Raw genomic sequence first — 20403 nt, 5'->3', positions numbered from 1 at the left:
ATTTTTATTTTTCCTCTAACTCTACTTTTCACTTCTCTATTACCCTCCAGGTACTTTAGTTAGATTGTGAGCCTTCGGGACAGTAAGGGAATTTTTCAAGTACCTTTCTTATTTCTAATCTTAATGTATATTTTCTGTAAACCGCTTAGAACCTAACGGATGGAGCGGTATATAAGAAATAAATTACATTACATTACATTACTAATGGGACATTAGTCCAGGCAGAAATTGCACACACAGAAACATAGTAAATGACGGCAGAAAAAGACCTGCGCTCCAGGTTCCCGCTACCCTTTCCGGGTGACTCCTGTGTCTACCTCCATTCATGTCCTCTAGTTTTACTGCCCCCGTTTCTCTGGAAGAGGTTTGTTTGTACAGTAGACTCTTTGTTAATCGGAACTCTCAAGCAACCAGAAAAAAAAATCTAAAATACTGTAATACTTTAAATAAAAATGAAAATAAAATCAATTTCTGGTGGAAATTTTAAGTGTAAACTTGGCACACTACACCTGAGTACGTCCACGCTTTGCCTACCACAGGTCCAGTAGGACTGGGGTGTAACAGGGCAGAGATGGGTTGAACTGGGCGGGCCTAGAGGTGGGTCTAGGGCAGTGGTTTCAAACTCAAAGCCTTTGCAGGGCCACATTTTGGATTTGTTGGTCCTTGGAGGCCCTCAGAAAAAAATAGTTAATGTCTTATTAAAGAAATTACAATTTTGCATGAGGTAAAACTCTTTATAGTTTATAAATCTTTCCTTTTGGCTAAGTCTTAATAATAATATTGTAATTTATAGCTAAAGAGACATATGATCAAGAAACTGTTTTATTTTACTTTTGTGATTATGATAAACTTACCTAGGGCCTCAAAATAGTACCTGGCGGGCCGCATGTGGCCCCCGGGCAAAGAGTTTGAGACCACGGGTCTAAGGGGTCCGGATTTTACTAAAGTAAAAATCTGGTAACCTTATGTAGATGCGATGCAATTCCGATGCGATTTATTTAGATGCTGTAGGTTCTTTATTTTTCAAAGATAAGAAAAAAAAATCCCTAAAGGGTATATACCACAGACAAATACTATAATATCAGAGCAATGTACTCAAATTACAAAGTTAGAAATATTGTACATATTTATTAATTTAAAATTTGCAAAAGTATCACAAACTTTTTCATGGAGTAACATACATAAAACACCATACAAACACTGCAAACAAACCAAGCAACCAGACAAAATATAATAACATATAACAGGCACTATCAAACCAAGCTGGAAAAAGCCACACAAAAGATCATACAATGATATATAAATGTAGCTGTGTTCAAAAGTTCATAAATCACTTAGCTTGAGAGTTCAAAGTCTTCCTGGAACAATGTCCACGAGGAATAAAGCAAGCAAGCTGATTGTGGGCCATCCAGAAAGGAAAAAGTCAAAAGACCAACATCCCAAACAGATTAGTGTTCAAATCCAACCTTCATACCACAAAGTGCAGGTGCAAGTGTGCTGTCAGTAAACAGTGTGATAAGTTGAATAATCCAAAAACTCTCAAACCAAGAGGACAGAGAGCATTTTCAAAATCTTCACAAAAATTGGATAGCTCTAAGTCTAATGAATGTTGGCACTGTCATCTCGAAGCAGGGACTTTAGATTATTTCATTACATTACATTACATTAGGGATTTCTATTCCACCATTACCTTGCAGTTCAAGGCGGATTACAAAACAAAATCATCCAAGATGTATTACAACAAGAGCTTACAAAAATAAAAAAAAATTGGTCATTTTCAAAAAGAGTGAGAAATGGGTAAGGTTATTTGTTTGGGGTAGTTGGCTTTAGTGAGAGGTGGAGTTTGAGACTTGCGGTATTATTTTTTTTTCAGAGTTTTCTTGAAGAGTATGGTCTTTATTTCTTTTCTAAAAGTCTTGTAGTCGAGGGATGCCGTCAGTAGATTGGCGATTTGGTTGTCTAGTTTGGCTGCTTGAGTGGCCAGGAGGCCATCATATAGTTTTTTCCGTTTGACCTCCTTAATTGGGGGGTATGAGAATGGGGTGTGAGTTTTCCTATGTCTGGTTGCGGTGTTGTGGATGAGTTTGGACTGTCTCCGTATAAAGTCTTAAATAGTAGGCAGTAGAATTTCAATTGTATTCTTGCTGGGATCGGAAGCCAGTGCGATTGGAGATATGCTTCTGTAATGTGATCATGTTTCTTTAATGAGTAGATGAGTCTTAGTGCTGTGTTTTGGATAGTTTGTAGTTGTTTTGTCATGGTTGTAGGGCATGGGAGGTAGAGGATATTACAGTAGTCAAGTAGGCCTAGTATTAAGGACTGAACTATGAGCTGGAATTGAGTTTTCTCAAAGAATTTCCGAACTTGTCTTAAGTTTCTCATGACTAAGAATGACTTTTGTATTGTTTTATTGATTTAGTTAAGCGTTTGTATTTTAAATATTATTTAATTTTTATTTCATTGTAACTCGCCTAGAAACTTAGCAATAGACGATTTTATCAAATTTATTTTTTTCCAATCATCTTTATTGCATGAGAAAATGAACAAACCAATCAAAACAGATATGGAACATAAAAAGTTGCGGAGCAGAGAAGAAAATAAACATTTTTACAACTTTCACCCCCCCCAACCCCACCCTAAATAGGTGTGCAATAGCAGGATATCCAGATATCCCTACCATGGCTTAGCAAGCCCTATAGCGGGCCGAGAAGCCCAGAGGGGATTTTATCAAATTTTAATAAAACATTGAAACACATATCTGGCATCGGTGAGCACTTGAGGTCTTCTTTCTCCTGTAACCATCGGGATTTCCATACTTTCTTGTTTTTATTTGTCAGAGTGACTTAGTTGTGAAGGATTCGTTAGGATATATGGAAAGGCCTCGCAGGTGAGTTGGTGAAGATGAAATTGTAACGGGCTTTAAGAAAGACTAGAAATTGCACAGAGGACTGTTGGATGTGGCCGGCTCTGTGGTATTTCATTAGCAGTGAGCAGACCAGATGGGCTTTATGTGAGCCTTATCTGCTGTTTTCTTGGTTTCTCTCTAACTCACTTCTACATCCTCAAATAATTATGGCACTGACATCTCTTATTTGGGGTAATGAAGACCATATCAGTGTTCTCTATTCTAGAATCGATGAAATCCAGACAAGATGAATGTCCTGCTTTCCCTCTTCTTCTCTTCTCCCTCCCACCCCCCTTCTCTATCCTCTCCCCTCTCTATAAGTCACCTTGAGCCTACCTAGGTATGAGCGATGCAGAAATAGAAGATTAGATTAGAGGTACTGACTTTCTACATCAAGACATTTACAACAAGTGAATGGTAATTAAAAAGTCTGGTTAGACTCTTCCATACAAAATTTTACCTTTCCCTAGTTGGCTCTGAAAGAAACCCTTTAATGCTAAAAGAATTTCTGATATCACTTTAAAGCAGGGGTGTCCAACCTTTTGGCTTCGCTGGGCCACATTGGCCGAAAAAAATGTTTCTGGGGCCGCACAAACACGCAAATGGTGCAGCAAGACAGAGGAGGGAGCTGGCAAGACGGTAAACACCCGGGGGCAGCAGAGGAAAACACTGCATCGCCCTCGACTGGGGCTGCACAAAAAACTTCACTGGGCTGCATGCGGCCCTCGGGCCCCAGGTTGGACACCCCTGCTTTAAAGTAATATGTAGAAATAAAGCAAAAACATTAAGAAAAAATTACATTTTTTATTGGACTAACTTAATGTAGTTTATGATTAAGCTTTCGAAGGTAACCCCTTCTTCCTCAGATCAGAAATTTTTAATATCGCTTTAAAATTTACAGAGAGAGAAGCAGATGGTAAATTAAACAACAATGATGATTCTCCTTAACAGCCAAAAGTGGTGTGTAAGATTTAGACTGTTTTGCAAATGTCCATCGACCATCACTATTAGCAGTCACGCCTGTCCACTCTTACTTTTCTTAATAGACGTCTCATCAGTTTTCCATTTATTTTATCTGGATCATTTAGATGATGGTTTGGAAGATTCCACTGGTCTGCCAAGCTTATAGCTTTTCCTACGCATACAACTTAACAGGTTCCTTAGGTCGGCAGCCTTATCTTTGAGAAAGAGAATTTGAGAACGTTATCAAAGGCAAACTTTTTTTTTTTTTTACAATGCTTAATTTTCACACAATAAAGAGTTCTTGTATGAATCTTCCCAAATATCTACACTTATATAAACGCTCATGTTGGATGCTTCATCAAAAGTGATCATACGGAGACCTTATCTCTTAGACCTTTTTGTTCAGTCCATATCCATTACCTATTCTCTCAAAGCATTGTGGAAGTTCTCAAAGCATGCTGGGAAGTTATTGCTGATGCATTTGGCCAGAAGTTTCAAACTTCCTGACTGAACAATAAAATATTTGCTGGAGTTATGGATTTTGGGGGCTAAATTTGAATGGACCCCATTGATAGCAATGGGGATCTCTTACTGATGTGCGTGAAGCTGTTAATGCGAGAATTAAGATACATTAACTGCTATTTCAGTTACTCGGCACCATTCCAGGTTGTGTGCACTAATTTACACTTTAACTACACATTGTCTTGTGGGCAGGAACTAATCATGTCGTGGGCATGGGTTGCATAATGTGGTGTAGAGCAGTAGTTCCCAACCCTGTCCTGGAGGACCACCAGGCCAGTCGGGTTTTTGGGGTAGCCCTAATGAATATGGATGAAAGAGATCTGCATATAATGGAGGTAACAGGCATGCAAATCTGCCCCATGCATATTCCAAAAACCCGACTGGCCTGGTGGTCCTCCAGGACAGGGTTGGGAATCATTGGTGTAGAGACCACTGAAACTGCTTTTTTTCCAGTTTAAGTCTCAATCCTCCACTGGAAAGGTCCTATTCGCTCTCTTCTGGGATATGAATGGACCAATTTTGGAGCACTATCTGGAAAAGGGTGAAACAGTGAATAGTGCCCAATTCAGTGCAATGTTGGAGGAGGAGCTGAAGCCAAAAATATGGAGCCATTGCAGAGGACTTTCGTTTGAAGGCATTCTTCTCCTTCATGATTATGCACACCCTCACACGGCCACAGCAACTCTTGATACCATTCGTAGATTGAGATTTCAGATCTTGCAGCATCCTCCATATAGCCCTGATCTTGCTCCCTCTGATTATCATGTATTTGGACCCTTGAAGGGTGCTTTGAGAGGACAAAGATTTGGAAACGATAATAAGGTAAAAAAAAGTTGGTGCAGCGATGTGAGAAGTGTGTTGAAAAGAAGGTTGATTATGTAGAAAAATGACATAACTTGTATCTCTTTGGCGATGCTGGAGAGAGGTCTTTCAGGACCAGGATATCTTGGCGTTCGCTCCCTTAGTCATCGGGAGAATAGGAGAAGCTTTTACACAGCAGCAGGCATCAGGCTTGGCACCTTGCTCTTCAGTGACACTGGAAAGAGGTATTTTGGGACCAGGATATCTAGGCATTTACTCCACGGAATGTGGCCTTGGACATATTCCCGAAGGGGTGTGATCTAAGGGGCACGGCCCTTAGGAGTCATTTGAGATCATGGAATGTGGAACTCTGCTTCACACTGTCTAAATGGGGGGAAAAGAAGGGATAATCGAAGGGAAAAGTGACTCCAATGTTAGTAAAAGGCCCTAAGGATGAACATTTGATAACATCTGGGTCCCCTTCTCCCCCTGAACTTTACCTATCATCAGGGGGACCAACCCCTTCCCCGCAACTGCTTTGGAGAGACTGGATCTTTCTGCAACAGAATTGGTTAATGAAATCGAGTTACAAGATCAAGCGAAAGATCGAGATCGCTCAGGTATGTAAAGGTACTGACATCGGTTTCCTTCACTTTATCGTTCTTTGAATGAGTATTCTTCTATTGAACAAGAGGTTGCCTTAAAACATATAATATTTGCTATAACCAAGTTGGATAAGACTTTACAGGAAAATTTATCATGTTATAGTAACTTTACAGAGGAAGCTGTGTCTAAATTCACTGAACAGGATATAAGATTAAGTTGGAGGAGAATTATGGGAAAATTGAATCTCAAATTAAATCTTGTCAATCAGTACAGGCATCTAAAAGATCTAATAATTTGAGACTACTAAAATTTCCTGTGACCCACTTTCTATCTCCAAAGGAATTCTTTAAAATACAGTGGTGCCTCGCATAACGGACGCCTCGCACAGCGAACGCTGCGCATAACGAACTTTGTGTCTTGCTCCCTATAACGAACTTCGTTTCACACAACGAAGTCGCCCGAGGGGCCCGGGGGGGGCGGAATGTGAGCCGGGAACAGCAGCACCCTCCTGTCTAAATGCATCTCCCTCCACCTTACCTTAGATGCCGAGTTTTCCGGCTTTCCCCTTCGGCCAGCCACACACCCTCAAAGAGCAGCACACGCGCGCATGCTCTGTTGTTCAATCTTCTCCTCTGACGCAACCGGAAACAGGAAGTTGCAGGAGAGGAGAACATTGACCAACTCCAGCAGCTGCGCGTGTACAGCTCTCTGAAAGCGTACGGCTGGGCGAAAAAGAAAGCCGGCAAACTCTGCATATAAGGTGAGGTGGAGGGAGGGAAATGTAGGGCTGCAGAACGAATTATTTTGTTTTACATGCATTCTTATGGGAAAACGCGTTTCACACAACGAACGTTTCACATAACAAACTTGCTCCTGGAACGGATTAAGTTCGTTGTGTGAGGCACCACTGTATATGTAAAGGATGTGTAGCAGATGTTAATTGAAGCTAATGCTATTGTGCATGCTTATTATATTCCTCGAGGTATAAAAGAAGCTACTGAGGAAGATGAGGTAGATAATAGAAATACTCCGGATAGTCTTGATTTGACTAAATTTTTTGCAGAAAATTCTCAAGATGTAAACTAAAAGATCAACTGTATTGGTTTCTATGTCCTCAGTGGAGGGAAACATGATGATGATCCTGAAGACACATTTTCAGAAAGTCTGTACCTTTTTCTATTGACAAACTAGTCTAGTATTTCCCGATTGTTTCCAGGCAAACTCAAATTCGACGTAAGGCTTTTCTCCTCCCCAGGCCTCGTGTCTTATCAGGGGGAAGCACTTTCTTTTTAAAAATTTCTGTACAAATGCCTGGTTACATGGGGATTGGATTCATTTGAGGGGAGGGGTTGTTTTTGGGGGTTTTTTTTAACCCGGCTCCTTTTACTAAGCTGCGTTAGCATTTTTAGGGCACGCTAAACCCGTGCTACGCGGCTAGAACTAACGCCAGCTCGATGCTGGTGTTGGCACCTAGAGCGTGCATTAATGCCCTAACGCGGCCTAGTAAAAGGAACCCTCAGACATGATTACCCTCTCTTTACAGGTTTATTGAGTTAAGTATAATTTGCCTGCTAATGCGTATTTATTCTACGTTTCTTGGGGGTTTTTTCTGCTGTGTCTTTTTTTTTCCTCCCTTCGCGTCTCATAATGTGGGCTTGATAGGATGATTATCAAGTTTTTGCTTTTGTGATTATTCTGTATTACCTTTTTCTTTTATGTTATTTGTAACACTTATAAAATTATCAATTAAAAAAATATATTCAATATGCTGTTACTATTTGAAGCGCCCTTGTATTTTAATTATGTATAACAATTTTTATTGAAAGAATCAAATAATCTGTACAATAGAATAATACAAAAATACATTCAATACAATAAGAATTACAATAATATTTCATACAAATTTAAATCATTCTTTCAAATTTAATTTCCATATGAATTAATTCAATCTTATCTACACCCCCCTTAATTCCATCCCCTACCCACCATCTTCCCCTAAATGAAATCCCTCACCCTGGATGAAAGTTGACAAAAATAAAGAATTAAAATAAATAACTGGAATGTAATTAGTAAACCTAATTTTCATAATAAATCATTGATAACCAAACTTCGTATTTTGGTGAAAGATTCTGAATATAAGGATCCCAAACCTCCATAAAAAGACAAGTTTTTTTTTTAGGCGAACTTCAAACCTCCCAACTCTCAAATAAAAATAAGCGATGTAATTGATTCCTCCAATGCCAAAAACTTGGAGATTCTTCTGCAACCAAAATTGCATAATACATTTATGCCCAATCATACAGGCTTTCTGAAATAAAAGACATTTTAGTTGGCCAAAAACCCCACAAGCTGATACTTTACTGAAGAACAGTGAGTAAACTTTACCTGGTTTCCTGATTTGAAACGCAATAAAATTCGTCACAGCAGTCCCCGGGGATTCCTGTTGCGTTCCTGACATTTACTTTGGTCTTTTTGTACGGGCATTTGGCACACTTTTCAAAGTTGCAGGTGCAGAAGCTGGGCACGGTGGGGCAGCATTCTCCAGGTGGGGTATATGTTCTGGTGATGACAGAATCACTGGAACAGTTCAGCTTTGGTGGCTCTGGACAACTGATGTCGGCACATTTTACTCGAACTGGAAACAAACATAGACACATTGTGATGAATTTGAGGTAGTGTGATAGATTCAGATTATCTGAGCAGGTGTACACCTTGGATTTGTTCCCAGTGAACATGGTATTTATCAGTCTTATATGCAGTGGTGTACCAAGGGGGTATGGTCTGCCCCAGATTCAGCTAATTGGTGGGTACTTCAGTCCAGAGTCTGGCCCATCCATGATGTAGCCTGCTAGCTTCGGGCTGCCGACAGTGTTAATTAGCTGAACTTTCCCTCTGCTGCAATGTCCTGCCTCTATGGGGATAAGAAGTTGAAGCAGAGGGAAAGCTTCTGGGGCCACTGGAGGCCTGAAGCTTACAAGCGGCTGAGAAAGCGAAAGAGAGGTGCTGGTGGAGGGAGCAGTAAAGGAGAAAGCTGCCACATTTGAAGGAAGGAAGAAAGAAGGACCACCAGGGAAGGGAGAAGAGAGAGATGCCAAATCATGAGGGAGGGAAGGGAAGCAGAGAAGAGGAGGCCAAACCACAGGGGTAGGGGAGAGAGATGGAAAGGAAGGAGACCGATTATGTCAGACCATGGGGTGGGGCCTGTCAAGAAAAGGGAAGGCCATGGGATGGGGCCTGGCAAGAAAAAAAAAAGGAAGATAAGGGTTAGGGGAGAGAGAGATGCTAGACCATGGGGAGAGCGGAGGGATGGAGAGGCGAGAGATGCCAGACCATGGGGTAGGGTGAGGAGAGAACAGACGAGACAGAGAAAAGAGAGATAAAATGGAGAGATGGGTGAACTGGAATGAATCGTGTAAAAAAGAGGTGGCACAGGCTGGATGGAAGGGGGCGAGGGTAGACAGTTATGGAAAGGACAAAGAAAGAGGGCAGATGCCATATGGAAGGGGGGAGAGGGCAGACAGTGAATGGAAGGGATGATGAAAGGGGGCAGACGGATAAGGAAAAGAGTGAGGAGAAAATACGGAAAGTAGAAACCAGAGTCGTCAAAGGTAGAAAAAATAAAATTTTCTTTTCTTTGTGATAAACATTTATAAATAAAAAATGAAATAAGGTGATCTTTTTGTTAGACTCTTTTTGATAAATTTTTTGACAACTTTCGGAGACCAAAACCCCCTTCCTCAGGTCAGGACAGGCTCTCATAACTGCAGTATACTGTACTGACTTAAAGGTGGTTTTGGCATCTGAAAGCTAATTGAAAAATGTATTAGTTCAATAAAATGTTCTGAAGAAATTACATTGGCTTCTGATTGCATTTCAAGTCCAACAAAGTGATTTCTGTAATTCATCAAACTGTCTACCACCATGCAGCATGGTACTTTACTAGTGTGGTGGTACCTTATCAGCCTAATAGAGCTTTGCTATCTGAAAATCAAAAGTTGATGGAACTGATAATACGAGGTAGATATGCTGAAACCAGTGCCGCTGCTTTTTGTAATGCAGGTATTAAGCCAAGGAATGCATTGATTGGACAGTTACGGCTGTGTTCTGACCAGTTAAGATTTTAAAAATTATTGAAAAGGCAATTGTTTGTTACAGCATTTTTGTGAACTGTCCAAGGTTTTCAGTGGCACAGTAGGTTATTTTTAAGAGTAGTTGTTTTTAAGAGTTTTGTTTTGTGATGTTTATTCCTAAGTTTTTATGTTCCTACTCTGTAACCTGCCTAGTTGTAGATGGTAAATAAATTTTTTAAATAAATAAGTCTTAATTTCCATCTTAAGTTTTATTTCTGTCGTAAATTTGTGAAGTGGTCTTGTGAAGAAAGGGACTTGGGGGTAATGGTGGACATGACAATGAAGCCGACGGCACAGTGCGCAGCGGCCGCTAAGAAGGCGAATAGAATGCTAGGCATAATCAAGAAGGGTATTACAACCAGAACAAAAGAAGTTATCCTGCCGTTGTATCGGGCGATGGTGCGTCCTCATCTGGAGTACTGCATCCAATATTGGTCGCCGTACCTTAAGAAAGATATGGCGTTACTCGAGAGGGTTCAGAGAAGAGCGACACGTCTAATAAAAGGGATAGAAAACCTTTCATACGCTGAGAGATTAGAAAAACTGGGACTCTTTTCCCTGGAGACTTAGAGGGGATATGATAGAGACTTACAAGATCATGAAGGGCATAGAGAGAGTGGAGAGGGACAGATTCTTCAAACTTTCGAATAATAAAAGAACAAGAGGGCACTCGGAAAAGTTGAAAGGGGACAGATTCAGAACGAATGCTAGGAAGTTCTTCTTTACCCAACGTGTGGTGGACACCTGGAATGCGCTTCCAGAGGACGTAATAGGGCAGAGTACGGTACTGGGGTTCAAGAAAGGATTGGACAATTTCCTGTTGGAAAAGGGGATAGAGGGGTATAGATAGAGGATTACAGTCCAGGTCCTGGACCTGTTGGGCCACCGTGTGTGCAGACTGCTGGGCACGATGGACCTCTGGTCTGACCCAGCGGAGGCACTGCTTATGTTCTTATGTTCTTATGGTGATTATTTGTCATTTTTTTCAAACTTACATCTGTTATCTTTATTTTGCACAGTATTAGGGAAATGCGTCACTGTTTGTTTCTGTGGTGTTGCACTGTATGCAGAGTCTGGCTTCTTGGTGGTTTAGTTTAACTTTTGTCTACATATTTCTAATTTTAGTTTGTGATTACTTATTCCATTCAGGACAAGGGTGTATCTGTGTTCTGCGTGAATGAAAAAGACATGGTTTTCTGTTGGCATTGATTGCAGGATTGATCTGTACTAATCTGGCTTGTTTAGTTTTACAATCAGTGTATTGATGTTCTAGTGCTCACTGCAGTGTTTAAGATGCTGCCTTTTCCTAGGTGCACCCTAGCACTTTCCTATGTGCAGGACCTGCTGAGTGGAACAGGCTGCCAGAATACATCAAGCAGCGAAAAGATTTGTGTAAATTAAAAAAAAATTGTCAATAAGGAATGAGGCATTATGACATCACAATCTGAGCTCTAAAATGTTGCTGCTTATGATTTTAAAGTGTTTGAGTTTTGTGTAGATGAGGACGGAGCTTGCAGGAATGGGGCAGGAAAAGAACTCATGGGGACGGGAAAATGAGTTCCTGCGGAGATGGGAAAAATTTGTCCCCATTCTCTACTGCACACAGAGGGAATGTTAGAATTTCCCTACCTCTTACCAAGTAACGTCTATTACTATGAGTAGGGGCAGATTAAGACAAGGCATTGGCAGACTTTGCACATATGTGAAAAGTAACTCTATAAACTAGGCCTGCATTTTGTAAACTCCTTGTGCATATAAATTGGTAGAACAGTAGCACTAATGGACATAAGTGTACATATACCCAGGAAAGTGCCAACAGGGCACCTTAGTGTTACTCTGCAATGCTGTGCCTAACTTGCATAGCACATAGATGCAAGGGAACATGTAGCATCCATCCCTGATGCATTTAAGCACCTGCAGTTACACCAAGTCTATGACTGGTGTATTCCTGAATGTCAGATTGTCACACCAGTTCTGTATCATTTTTTTACCATCAAAGACAGTATAATACACAAGATAAGTTATTGATTAAGTGTTAATGCAACATACCCAGTGCATCATTGCACTCCTTTTGATTTCTGAACTTGGACTTGGGCTCATCACATCGACGATCTCCACATTCACACTGTCCTCCTACGAGGTCACATCCGATATTCAAGCAGGGTATATTAGCGAAGAATTCGTCATCTTCAGGCCCTTCAAGGAGATGGAAAGGCTTTAAGATCTCCTCTGGCCTTTAACTGTTCAAATGTGCCATAACTCAAATGGATAAAGATGTGTAAAGACTTTCTCCAGGAGGTCTACTCACTCATGACCAACTGGCTTCTTTGCAAGCCTCATTCCTCCAAATTCCATAAATGGCACCCAAGAGTTAGTCACTCAGATTGGGCGCGCCATTATAGTCTAAGACCAGTTACATGCTTAACATAATTGAGTAATCCACACTAAACTGGCAAATTACTGGTGATAAATACAAGCACTAACTGGCACTAAGTTGCCATTTTACGCATAATATAGTAATGCCCCATTCTATAAAGAGCATGTCTAACTTCTTCTCTTGTGTACAAAGTTGAAGGGGATGTGAACATGGGATGATCAAGGATGTGTCGGGGGCGTTCCAACTATTCTTGGGCGCACTTCATAGACACTGTGTAAGCGGTTGCGTCTAAAGCTTGGCTCAACTCCTAGAGCATTGGCATTTAAGAGCCAATGAGCATTTTTCCAATAACATCTGTACATCAACTGTCGGAACATTGACATCTAATGATGCAAAATGTTCAGTTACATTCAAAACACCCCACACTTTCAACGTTTATGCACGTCGCTTGAATCGTCATCCTTCGATCTCTTTGTCATCCTTCATGAGGATGACAAAGAGATCAAAGAATGATGATTCAAGCTACGTGCATAACATTGAAAGTCCGTTTGCCCTGAAGAAGCAGCCATTTGGCCGTGAAACGTCTAAAAAAAAAAAAGGACTAAATAATGTTTTAAAAAGAACAAAAAGTTATGACACAGCCAGCTTAAGTTGTAGAGAATCTGGGTCCCATAAAACAACTAATATGACGATTAGTCACTCTGGATGAAAGTATTTTTATGTCAATGATGTGGGCGGAGGTGGTTGAGCTAAAGTGAAGGCTCGTCGGGAGTCCTGAGGTTTTTTCTTTTGTCTGATAGTGACTCTTGGGGCCTCTTCTATTAAACTGTGCTAGCAGTTTTTAGCGCAGAGAGCCACGCTGAATGGCCCGCGCTGCTCCCGACGCTCAGAGTTCCTACGAACATCGGGAGCAGCGCGGGCCATTCAGCAAGGCTCTCTGCGCAATAGAAGAGGCCCTTAGTCTAAGAATGGGGTGTGTTTGAATTTAACTGAATCTTTGCATTTCCTCCATGTTACCTTGTAGAAGTTTGTGTAGTATTCATCTAATGATGCCACACACATGTTTCGTTCTTATCCCTTGCTATTCTCGACATGCATTTGGGCACTGTTTTTCTTACTTGTAGAAAGAAAGCACTGGACAAACTGAAATAGGCTTCATTATGGGTCAACATTCGCATGTTTCCCATTCTAATTACTCAACTTGCGTACCGTTCTGAAGAACATAAGAATTTACGCTGCTGGGTCAGATCAGTGGTCCTACGTGCCCAGCCATCCGCTCCCGCGGCGGCCCTTAGGTCGAAGACCAGTGCCCTACCTGCGTACGTTCTGATTCAGCAGGAACTTTGTCTTGAATCCCTGGAGGGTGTTTTCCCCTATAACAGCCTCTGGAAGAGTGTTCCAGATTTCTCAAGCAATATTCAAACCCAGGATACAAAAACCCTTTTTGAGGCTGCCTTTAATTCTTAAATAGAGAATGACACGGTGACAAAAGTTATCACCGTTCCCGTCCCCGCGGATAACCGCGGGAAATAATCCCATGTCATTTTCTAGTGTTTTTCATCCTCTGTCCTTCTTCAAAGCAAAGCTTGTGGCCATTCATACTCTGATTCTTATGGGAGCCAAGGATAATGAAGCCATTGTGACATCACTGGCTCTTAGGCACTGGTGGAATGAGGCATTATGACATCACAATATCTGCTCTGGAATGTTGCTGCTCAATCTCAGCATTCTTCAAAGCAAAGCTTGAGGGTCAGAGGCTGTGGCCGTTCTTCCCTCTCTCCTTAAAGAATGACATGAAGATGGTTTCCCGCGGTTATCTGCAGGGACGGGAACGGTGATGAATTTTGTCACCGTGTCATTCTCTACTCTTAAACCCTTATTCACCTGTTGAATGCTACTGTTTGTTCTAATAAAACCAACAAGAAATATCTCCCTAATCCCTTATTTGTCCTCTGTGTGTCTTGAATACAAGTGCGTTCTCTCTGAAGCCCCCCCCCCCCCGATATCTCTCCTTACTCATCTCCCCCTATGCCCTCCCCCCGTGATCTCCGCTCATCGGGCAAGCCCCTCTTCTCCGTATCCTTCTCTTCCACTGCCAACTCCAGACTCCGCCCCTTCTTTCTTGCGACGCTGTATGCCTGGAACAAGCTGCCCGAATCCATACGTCGTGCTCCGTCCCTGGCAGTGTTCAAATCCAAGCTAAAGGCCCACTTAAAAACTCTTAACTCCCCCTCGCTGCTGTCGGCTCCCTAGACCCACTATAACCTCCCCAACCCTGAAATGTCCTGTTTAAATTAGATTGTAAGCTCTTCTGAGCTGGGGCTGTCTATTGTGTGTTAAAATGTACAGCGCTGCGTACACCTCTCAGCGCTATAGAACTAATAAATAGTAGGAGTAGTGGAAGCTCCTTGAGCAAGGACTGTCTCCCACGTTTGATGTACAGCATGGCGTACATCGAGTAGGATTTTAGTACATGATAGTAGCAGCGCTATAGAGTTAATCCTCCCACATAACATACTGCAGAAAAGCTGGGCCTTGGGTTGGGAACTCTGGACATTGACCTCTTACATACAAGAACCCCCTTCTCTTACGGTCTCATCCTGAGCTGCTAAATCGGGGGTGGGGGCGGTGAGGAGTGGGTGATGCGTTTTAGTAGTTATTATGTCGGCTACCGCCGTCCCTCCTGCGGTTGTGCACATTCTCCTTTTACCTGGGGGAGGAAAAGGATTGATTCTCTTGCAAATCTCGTCGTCCGAATATGAGAAGTAGTCGACGCAGGTGCGAATAGTTGTACAGTCGCAGAAACCCATCCGAACTTGACAGCCATAAACTGGGGGGCAATTTAAATCATCGTCCATCCAGTAGTCTCCACGATAACCTGTTTGTGAACATAAATATAGATACCAAAGGATCGTTTTGTGATGTCTTAAAGCGTGTTCCCTCTAAGCTGAGCAGGTGTCCTCCAGCTGCATTGCTACCACTAGGGGGTGGAATATTTTCAGTCGCTAAGGACAGGTATGTTCCCTGGAGTCCTGCAGAACTTACCTGTCCCTCACAATTGAAAAATGTGACAGTAAAACAGCACCCTCTATTGGTGAGACTGTGGGTGGAGGACTCCTGCTCAGCTTAGAGGGAACAGCACACGATATAAAAATAAAATTGAAATATGTATTCAATTGAACAAACAGAGGATCCAGTTTATAGGTGTAACTAGCTCTTAGCTGATATTGTGCTTTTTTTGAAAACAGTAGTTGGTTCCACGGGTTCGGTGAATACCTCTACCCTCCACAGACGCGTATACCAGCAGTTACCACACAGCTCGCATGCAATCTTCTCATGCCACCCAACCACACGCAGCTTCCATCAGCCTATTAAGATGCAAACTTTCTGGCCGGCGGCACACTAAATCGGTGCCCCGGCCGGAAGCCGGCCGGAAGGCACCGGGAAGTGCGCGGAGGCTCATCTGGATGCGACCTGCTTTGGTGGTGGGGGGATCCAGGAGGAAGGGAGGTATGTGGCAAGGAGGAGAGACGTCGGCGAGGAGAGTCATCTGCCTACAGGACTTGCCTCTTGGTGTGTCGCGGCACAGCTGAAATCTCAGGAGGCGCATAGTTTGCGCAAGTTGATTTTATGTAGACACTAATTTCTTGAATTGATAAACAATTGTTAAATATGGAAGCTCAGGTTCCAAGTTTATTTCAAATTTTAATATACCCCATAATAAATATCTAAGTGGTGTAGAGAAATATGAAATTTAAAATTTGGGGACTTCACACATTAAAACAAAACCAGAAACGAAACATCAAACACAGGGGTAGGGTTACCAGATTTTCCCGAAGGAAAATCCAGACCTATGGCCATGCCTCCAGGTCCGCCCAGCCCCCCCCCCCCCCCCTTAACCTGTTCGGGCGCCAGCACGGCATCTGCGCATGCATGGATGCGACATGATGATGTTGTATGTGTGTGTGCATGACGTCGCCGCGGTTGCATTCGCGGACGCTGTCCCGACGCCGAAAGCTTTTCAAAACCTGGACAAAGTGTCGGGTTTTGAAAAGCCGTCTAGGTCCCTGGACATGTCCGTGGAAATCCAGATGTCTGGTAACCCTAGATAGGGGGGTGAAATACAATTAATGATACGATGGAAGTAGATGAGGTCAAATACAATAGGAGGGTGTGTATTCTTCATTTGAAGTCTTAGGTTAAAATTGAGAGTATTATACATTGTAGGCAGCTTTTTAAATAGAAGCATTTGTAAACTAGATTTAAATTTATCTAAGGATGATTCTTCCTAGAGATTTGACGGTAATGTGGGCGCTGTGACTGAGAAGATCTTTTTGCGGGTGGTTTTGTAAAATAAGTGTGGTTAAGAGATGCTGAGTACTAGATCTTGAGGAGCAATAAGGAATCAAGTTTCAAGTTTTATTAATTTTGATATACCAACCATCAAGTTAATATCTGGCTGGTTAACAATATATTTAAAAGAAAAAAAAAAAAAAACTAAAAAAAAAGAGGTATTGTGTATATACAAATAACATTACAGGACGAACTAGACCGTGAGGATAGAAGGGAAGGGAGGGTGAAGTTACATATTTGAGAAGAAAATGGAGATAGTGGGGTTAGGATAAAACATAGTGGAGAGGGACGCTTTAAAGAAAGCGGTTATTGTTGATAAATAGAATAATAAAGAAAAAAAAAAAAAAAATGATGGCTCTAAGTGTTAGCGAAGGCATCGCAAAATAAAAAAGTTTTTAAATCTGTCTTAAATTTATCGAGTCGTGATTCGTCGCGGAGTTGCTGTGGCAGGGAATTCCAGAGGGTAGGGGCAGTTACTGCGAAATAATAATCGGGTTTTATTTTGAACGTGAGAAGTAAAATTTGTAGGTAATCCTGTGAGCAATTGGCAGCCAGTGGGATTTTAACAGAAGAGGAGTTACGTGGTCGAATTTTTCACATCATATATTAGTTTAACGGCCACGTTTTGGATCATCTTAAGTTGTCTCAGTTCTATTTATTCCTTGATATAATACATTGCAGCAATTGAGTTGAGAGATTGCTGGAGAGTGATCGGATCATGCGTAACCTCCGTTCAGTATCTGCATATTCTAAATTTCCCTTTCATTTATCTGTTGAGTCCATAAATTTTGCTTGGAAAATATTAGGTGTTGAATCTTCATATTCGATTATCTCAAATTGTTATGTTCCTACTAGAGAATGACACGGGGACAAAATTTCCCCCATCCTCGCAGGAACTCATTTGTCTGTCCCGTCCCCGCGAGTTCTTTTACTGTGCCTGCCCTGTTCCCAAACTCATCTGCGCAAGCCTCAAACGCTTTAAAATCCTAAGTAGCAACATTCTAGAGCTCAGATTGTGATGTCATAATGCCTCATTCCACCAATAAGAGCCAACCTCATCAGTGATGTCGCAATGGCTTGATTGTCCTATACTCAGCTCAGTGTAACTACATTTTGATTTTCTAGAGTAGTGCAGTGGTTAAAGCTACAGCCTCAGCACCCCGAGGTTGTGGGTTCAAACCCACACTGCTCCTTTTGACCCCGGGCAGGTCACCTAATATCCCCATTGCCCCAGGTACATTAGACAGATTGTGAGCCCAACAGGACAGACAGGGAAAAATGCTTGAGTAACTGAATAAATTCATGTAAACCGTTTTGAGCTCCCCTGGGAGAACGGTATAGAAAATAAATAATGCTTGCACTGACTGAGCTCCAGGACTTCATGGACCATCCTGATATCATGTTTATTTGCTGAGTACTTCCATATAATAAATGCAATGAACTTTAGTTATAACACTGAAAGGTTATAACCCTTTTAGCCTATAATTCAAAATTGGACTCTTAAATACAATAACTGCAAAACTCTCAGGATCAAATTTATAAATGAAAAGAGAACTTTTGCCCATTACAGGTCAGTCATCCGAGAAGCACCTACCTACGTATTTGCAGACTCCTGTGTCCGGAATCTCTACGTTTCCCGTCCCGTTCACAGCTGCGCACCTGTAGTATGAGTCGCAGTATCCCAGTTGCCAGTTTTCACCCCCACAGGGCTCCCATCCAAGTCTAGCGCAGTGTCTGCAGCATCCGCATGGATCTGTTGCTCTTTTTCCAGGGCAAGAGATCGGTGGGGGGGGACACTTAGATTTGTCACATTCGCTACAATTAAACGCCACAAGTTCTTGAGCTGCAGAGGCTAGAATGACCCAGAAAAATATCCCTGAGCCCATTGCTAAATGGTACCGTTTGCAGGAAGAGGTCTGAATGTTATTGTTCCTCTTATGAAAATGCCTTTTATATGAAATACTGGCTGATCTGACCTGGACTCTTATCGTGGCTCTTATGTCGGTTCCAAAATGTAAACAGATGCCAAAATTTGCTGAGTCAAAGTACATATTTTTCTAAAAGATCAAACTGTAGTGAAGTAAGTTCCAGGCAGAAAGCCTGAAAGCCTTAGGATGATTTTAACTTCCTGCAGCTTTAGGAAGGATAATGAAAGGTGACTTAAGCACTGCAAAAGTGCTTTGAGACATTTGATTCTGAGGCTACATTTATGGAACGGGGAGAAGGTTTTCATCCCCATGTTCTCGGGTAGAAATGGTAAGGCTCAAACTATCCCCTTGGACCAGTGTCTCATAAACTTTTCCACCACAACACACTAAAATCGGGGTCGTGTCTACAGGGTCTCTAAGCATGCGCCGATGTTGACTGGTGATGTCGCATGCATGTGCATGACATCGATGTTCGTGCATGTTCAGGTTCTGAAAATCCCTCCATCACCGGGAAAGAGGGGGGGGGGGGCAGAGAGGAAGAGGGGCACTGGCCGACTCGTCTCTTTCGTGGCAAACCTGGAATCTTGCCATGGCACACTATTGTGCCAAGGAACACAGTTTGTGATACACTCAGTGGCTTAGCAAGGAGGCGCACCGTCCCGGATGCCATCTTGGTGGGGGCTCCAGCCCTCCCCCCGTCCCAACGTCACACTCGTGCCCTCCCTTTCCCGCCCCGTACCTCTTTACAATCTTCACTAGCGCTAGCAACTACTTTAGCCTGCTACAAACGTTGGCATGGCTCCCTGTGAAATCACTTCCAGGTCACAGGGCCAGGAAGTGATGTCGGAGGGAAAGTCGATGCCAGCACGAGCAGCAGGCTAACATAGTTGCTTGCTCTGGCAAAGATTTTAACAGGTACAGAGGGTGGGAAGGGAGGGCGCAAGTGTGGTGTGGGGGCACAGAACGGAGGGTGAAGAGGAGGGTACCGGGGAGACAACCGCCCTGGGTGCCTCCCACCGTCACTGTGCCACTGGATACACTGCTTTCGACAGATGAGAAAAAGAACATAAGAATAGCCTTTTCAGGGTGCGCTGGCGTCTCTCCTCCTCTCCGCTCCCGCATGCCTCTTTAAATGTTCATCAGTGCATGCAGTATCTTCCACTTCCTGCTAGCAACGGCCTCGGCTCCCTTCTGACATCACTTCCTGGTCACAGGACCAGGATGTGATGTCAGAAGGGAGCCGAGGCTGACGCGAGCAGCAGGTGGAAGATGCTTCTCGCGCCAGCGAACATTTCAACAGGTATGCAGGGGCACTCAAGCAGCAGGGAAGAGTGGCATGGAGTGCTCAAGTGGCGGGAAAGAGTGGGGGCATGGGGCGCGGCGATGCTGGGCACCCCCCCCCAGGCATCAACTTCCCTCGCTATGCCACTGCTGAGCACTATTCTATAAATGGCGCTCTGAGCTGGGTACCGTTGATAGAACAGCGCTGGGCGCTAGGATCCACACCCAAATTTTGGGCGCGAGGATTTACTTCAATTTGAAATAAATTCTCACGCCTCAGTTAGGTGTGGATCCTCCGAATTCTATAACACTGCGCACATTTTAAGGGAAAGCCCCTGACCTGCCCATGTTGCTCTCATCTTTATTCCCCCCTTTTCAAATTCGTGCAGAAACACGCTTGTTTGCATGTGCAAAAGAGAGGCGAGAACAAAAAAAAAAATTGGGAAAAAAAAAAGACAGACACGAAGCTGGAAAATCGAGAACCCATGTACCTCTTTTTTGCTCCAATATCTCTATCATCTTATATCATACCAATAT

General features: G+C 42.7%; 2 protein-coding genes across 3 annotated transcripts in view; one reads left to right on the top strand and one right to left on the bottom strand.

Annotated features, from left to right (window-relative positions):
- The window catches only part of PDPN (podoplanin), a 92100-nt gene that overhangs the window by 19653 nt on the left and 52044 nt on the right, over window positions 1-20403 (top strand). The window lies entirely within an intron of this gene.
- Window positions 3656-18609, bottom strand: LOC117349382 (cysteine-rich motor neuron 1 protein-like). Of its 2 annotated transcripts, XM_033922799.1 has the most exons (5): window positions 18252-18607; window positions 15015-15182; window positions 11977-12123; window positions 8183-8432; window positions 3656-4083 (listed from the first exon to the last, which is right to left on the bottom strand). In XM_033922799.1, the coding sequence occupies exons 1-5, from the start codon at window positions 18541-18543 to the stop codon at window positions 4080-4082; spliced, it is 861 nt and encodes a 286-aa protein (XP_033778690.1). In that variant the 5' UTR covers window positions 18544-18607; the 3' UTR covers window positions 3656-4079. The 2 variants fall into 2 exon arrangements, with proteins under 2 accessions (XP_033778690.1, XP_033778691.1); XM_033922800.1 differs by lacking the exon at window positions 15015-15182 and having other exon boundaries at window positions 18252-18609.

This window comes from Geotrypetes seraphini, chromosome 15, assembly GCF_902459505.1.
Source record: "Geotrypetes seraphini chromosome 15, aGeoSer1.1, whole genome shotgun sequence".
Taxonomy (NCBI): domain Eukaryota; kingdom Metazoa; phylum Chordata; class Amphibia; order Gymnophiona; family Dermophiidae; genus Geotrypetes; species Geotrypetes seraphini.
This window is presented reverse-complemented; position numbering and strand designations above follow the sequence as displayed.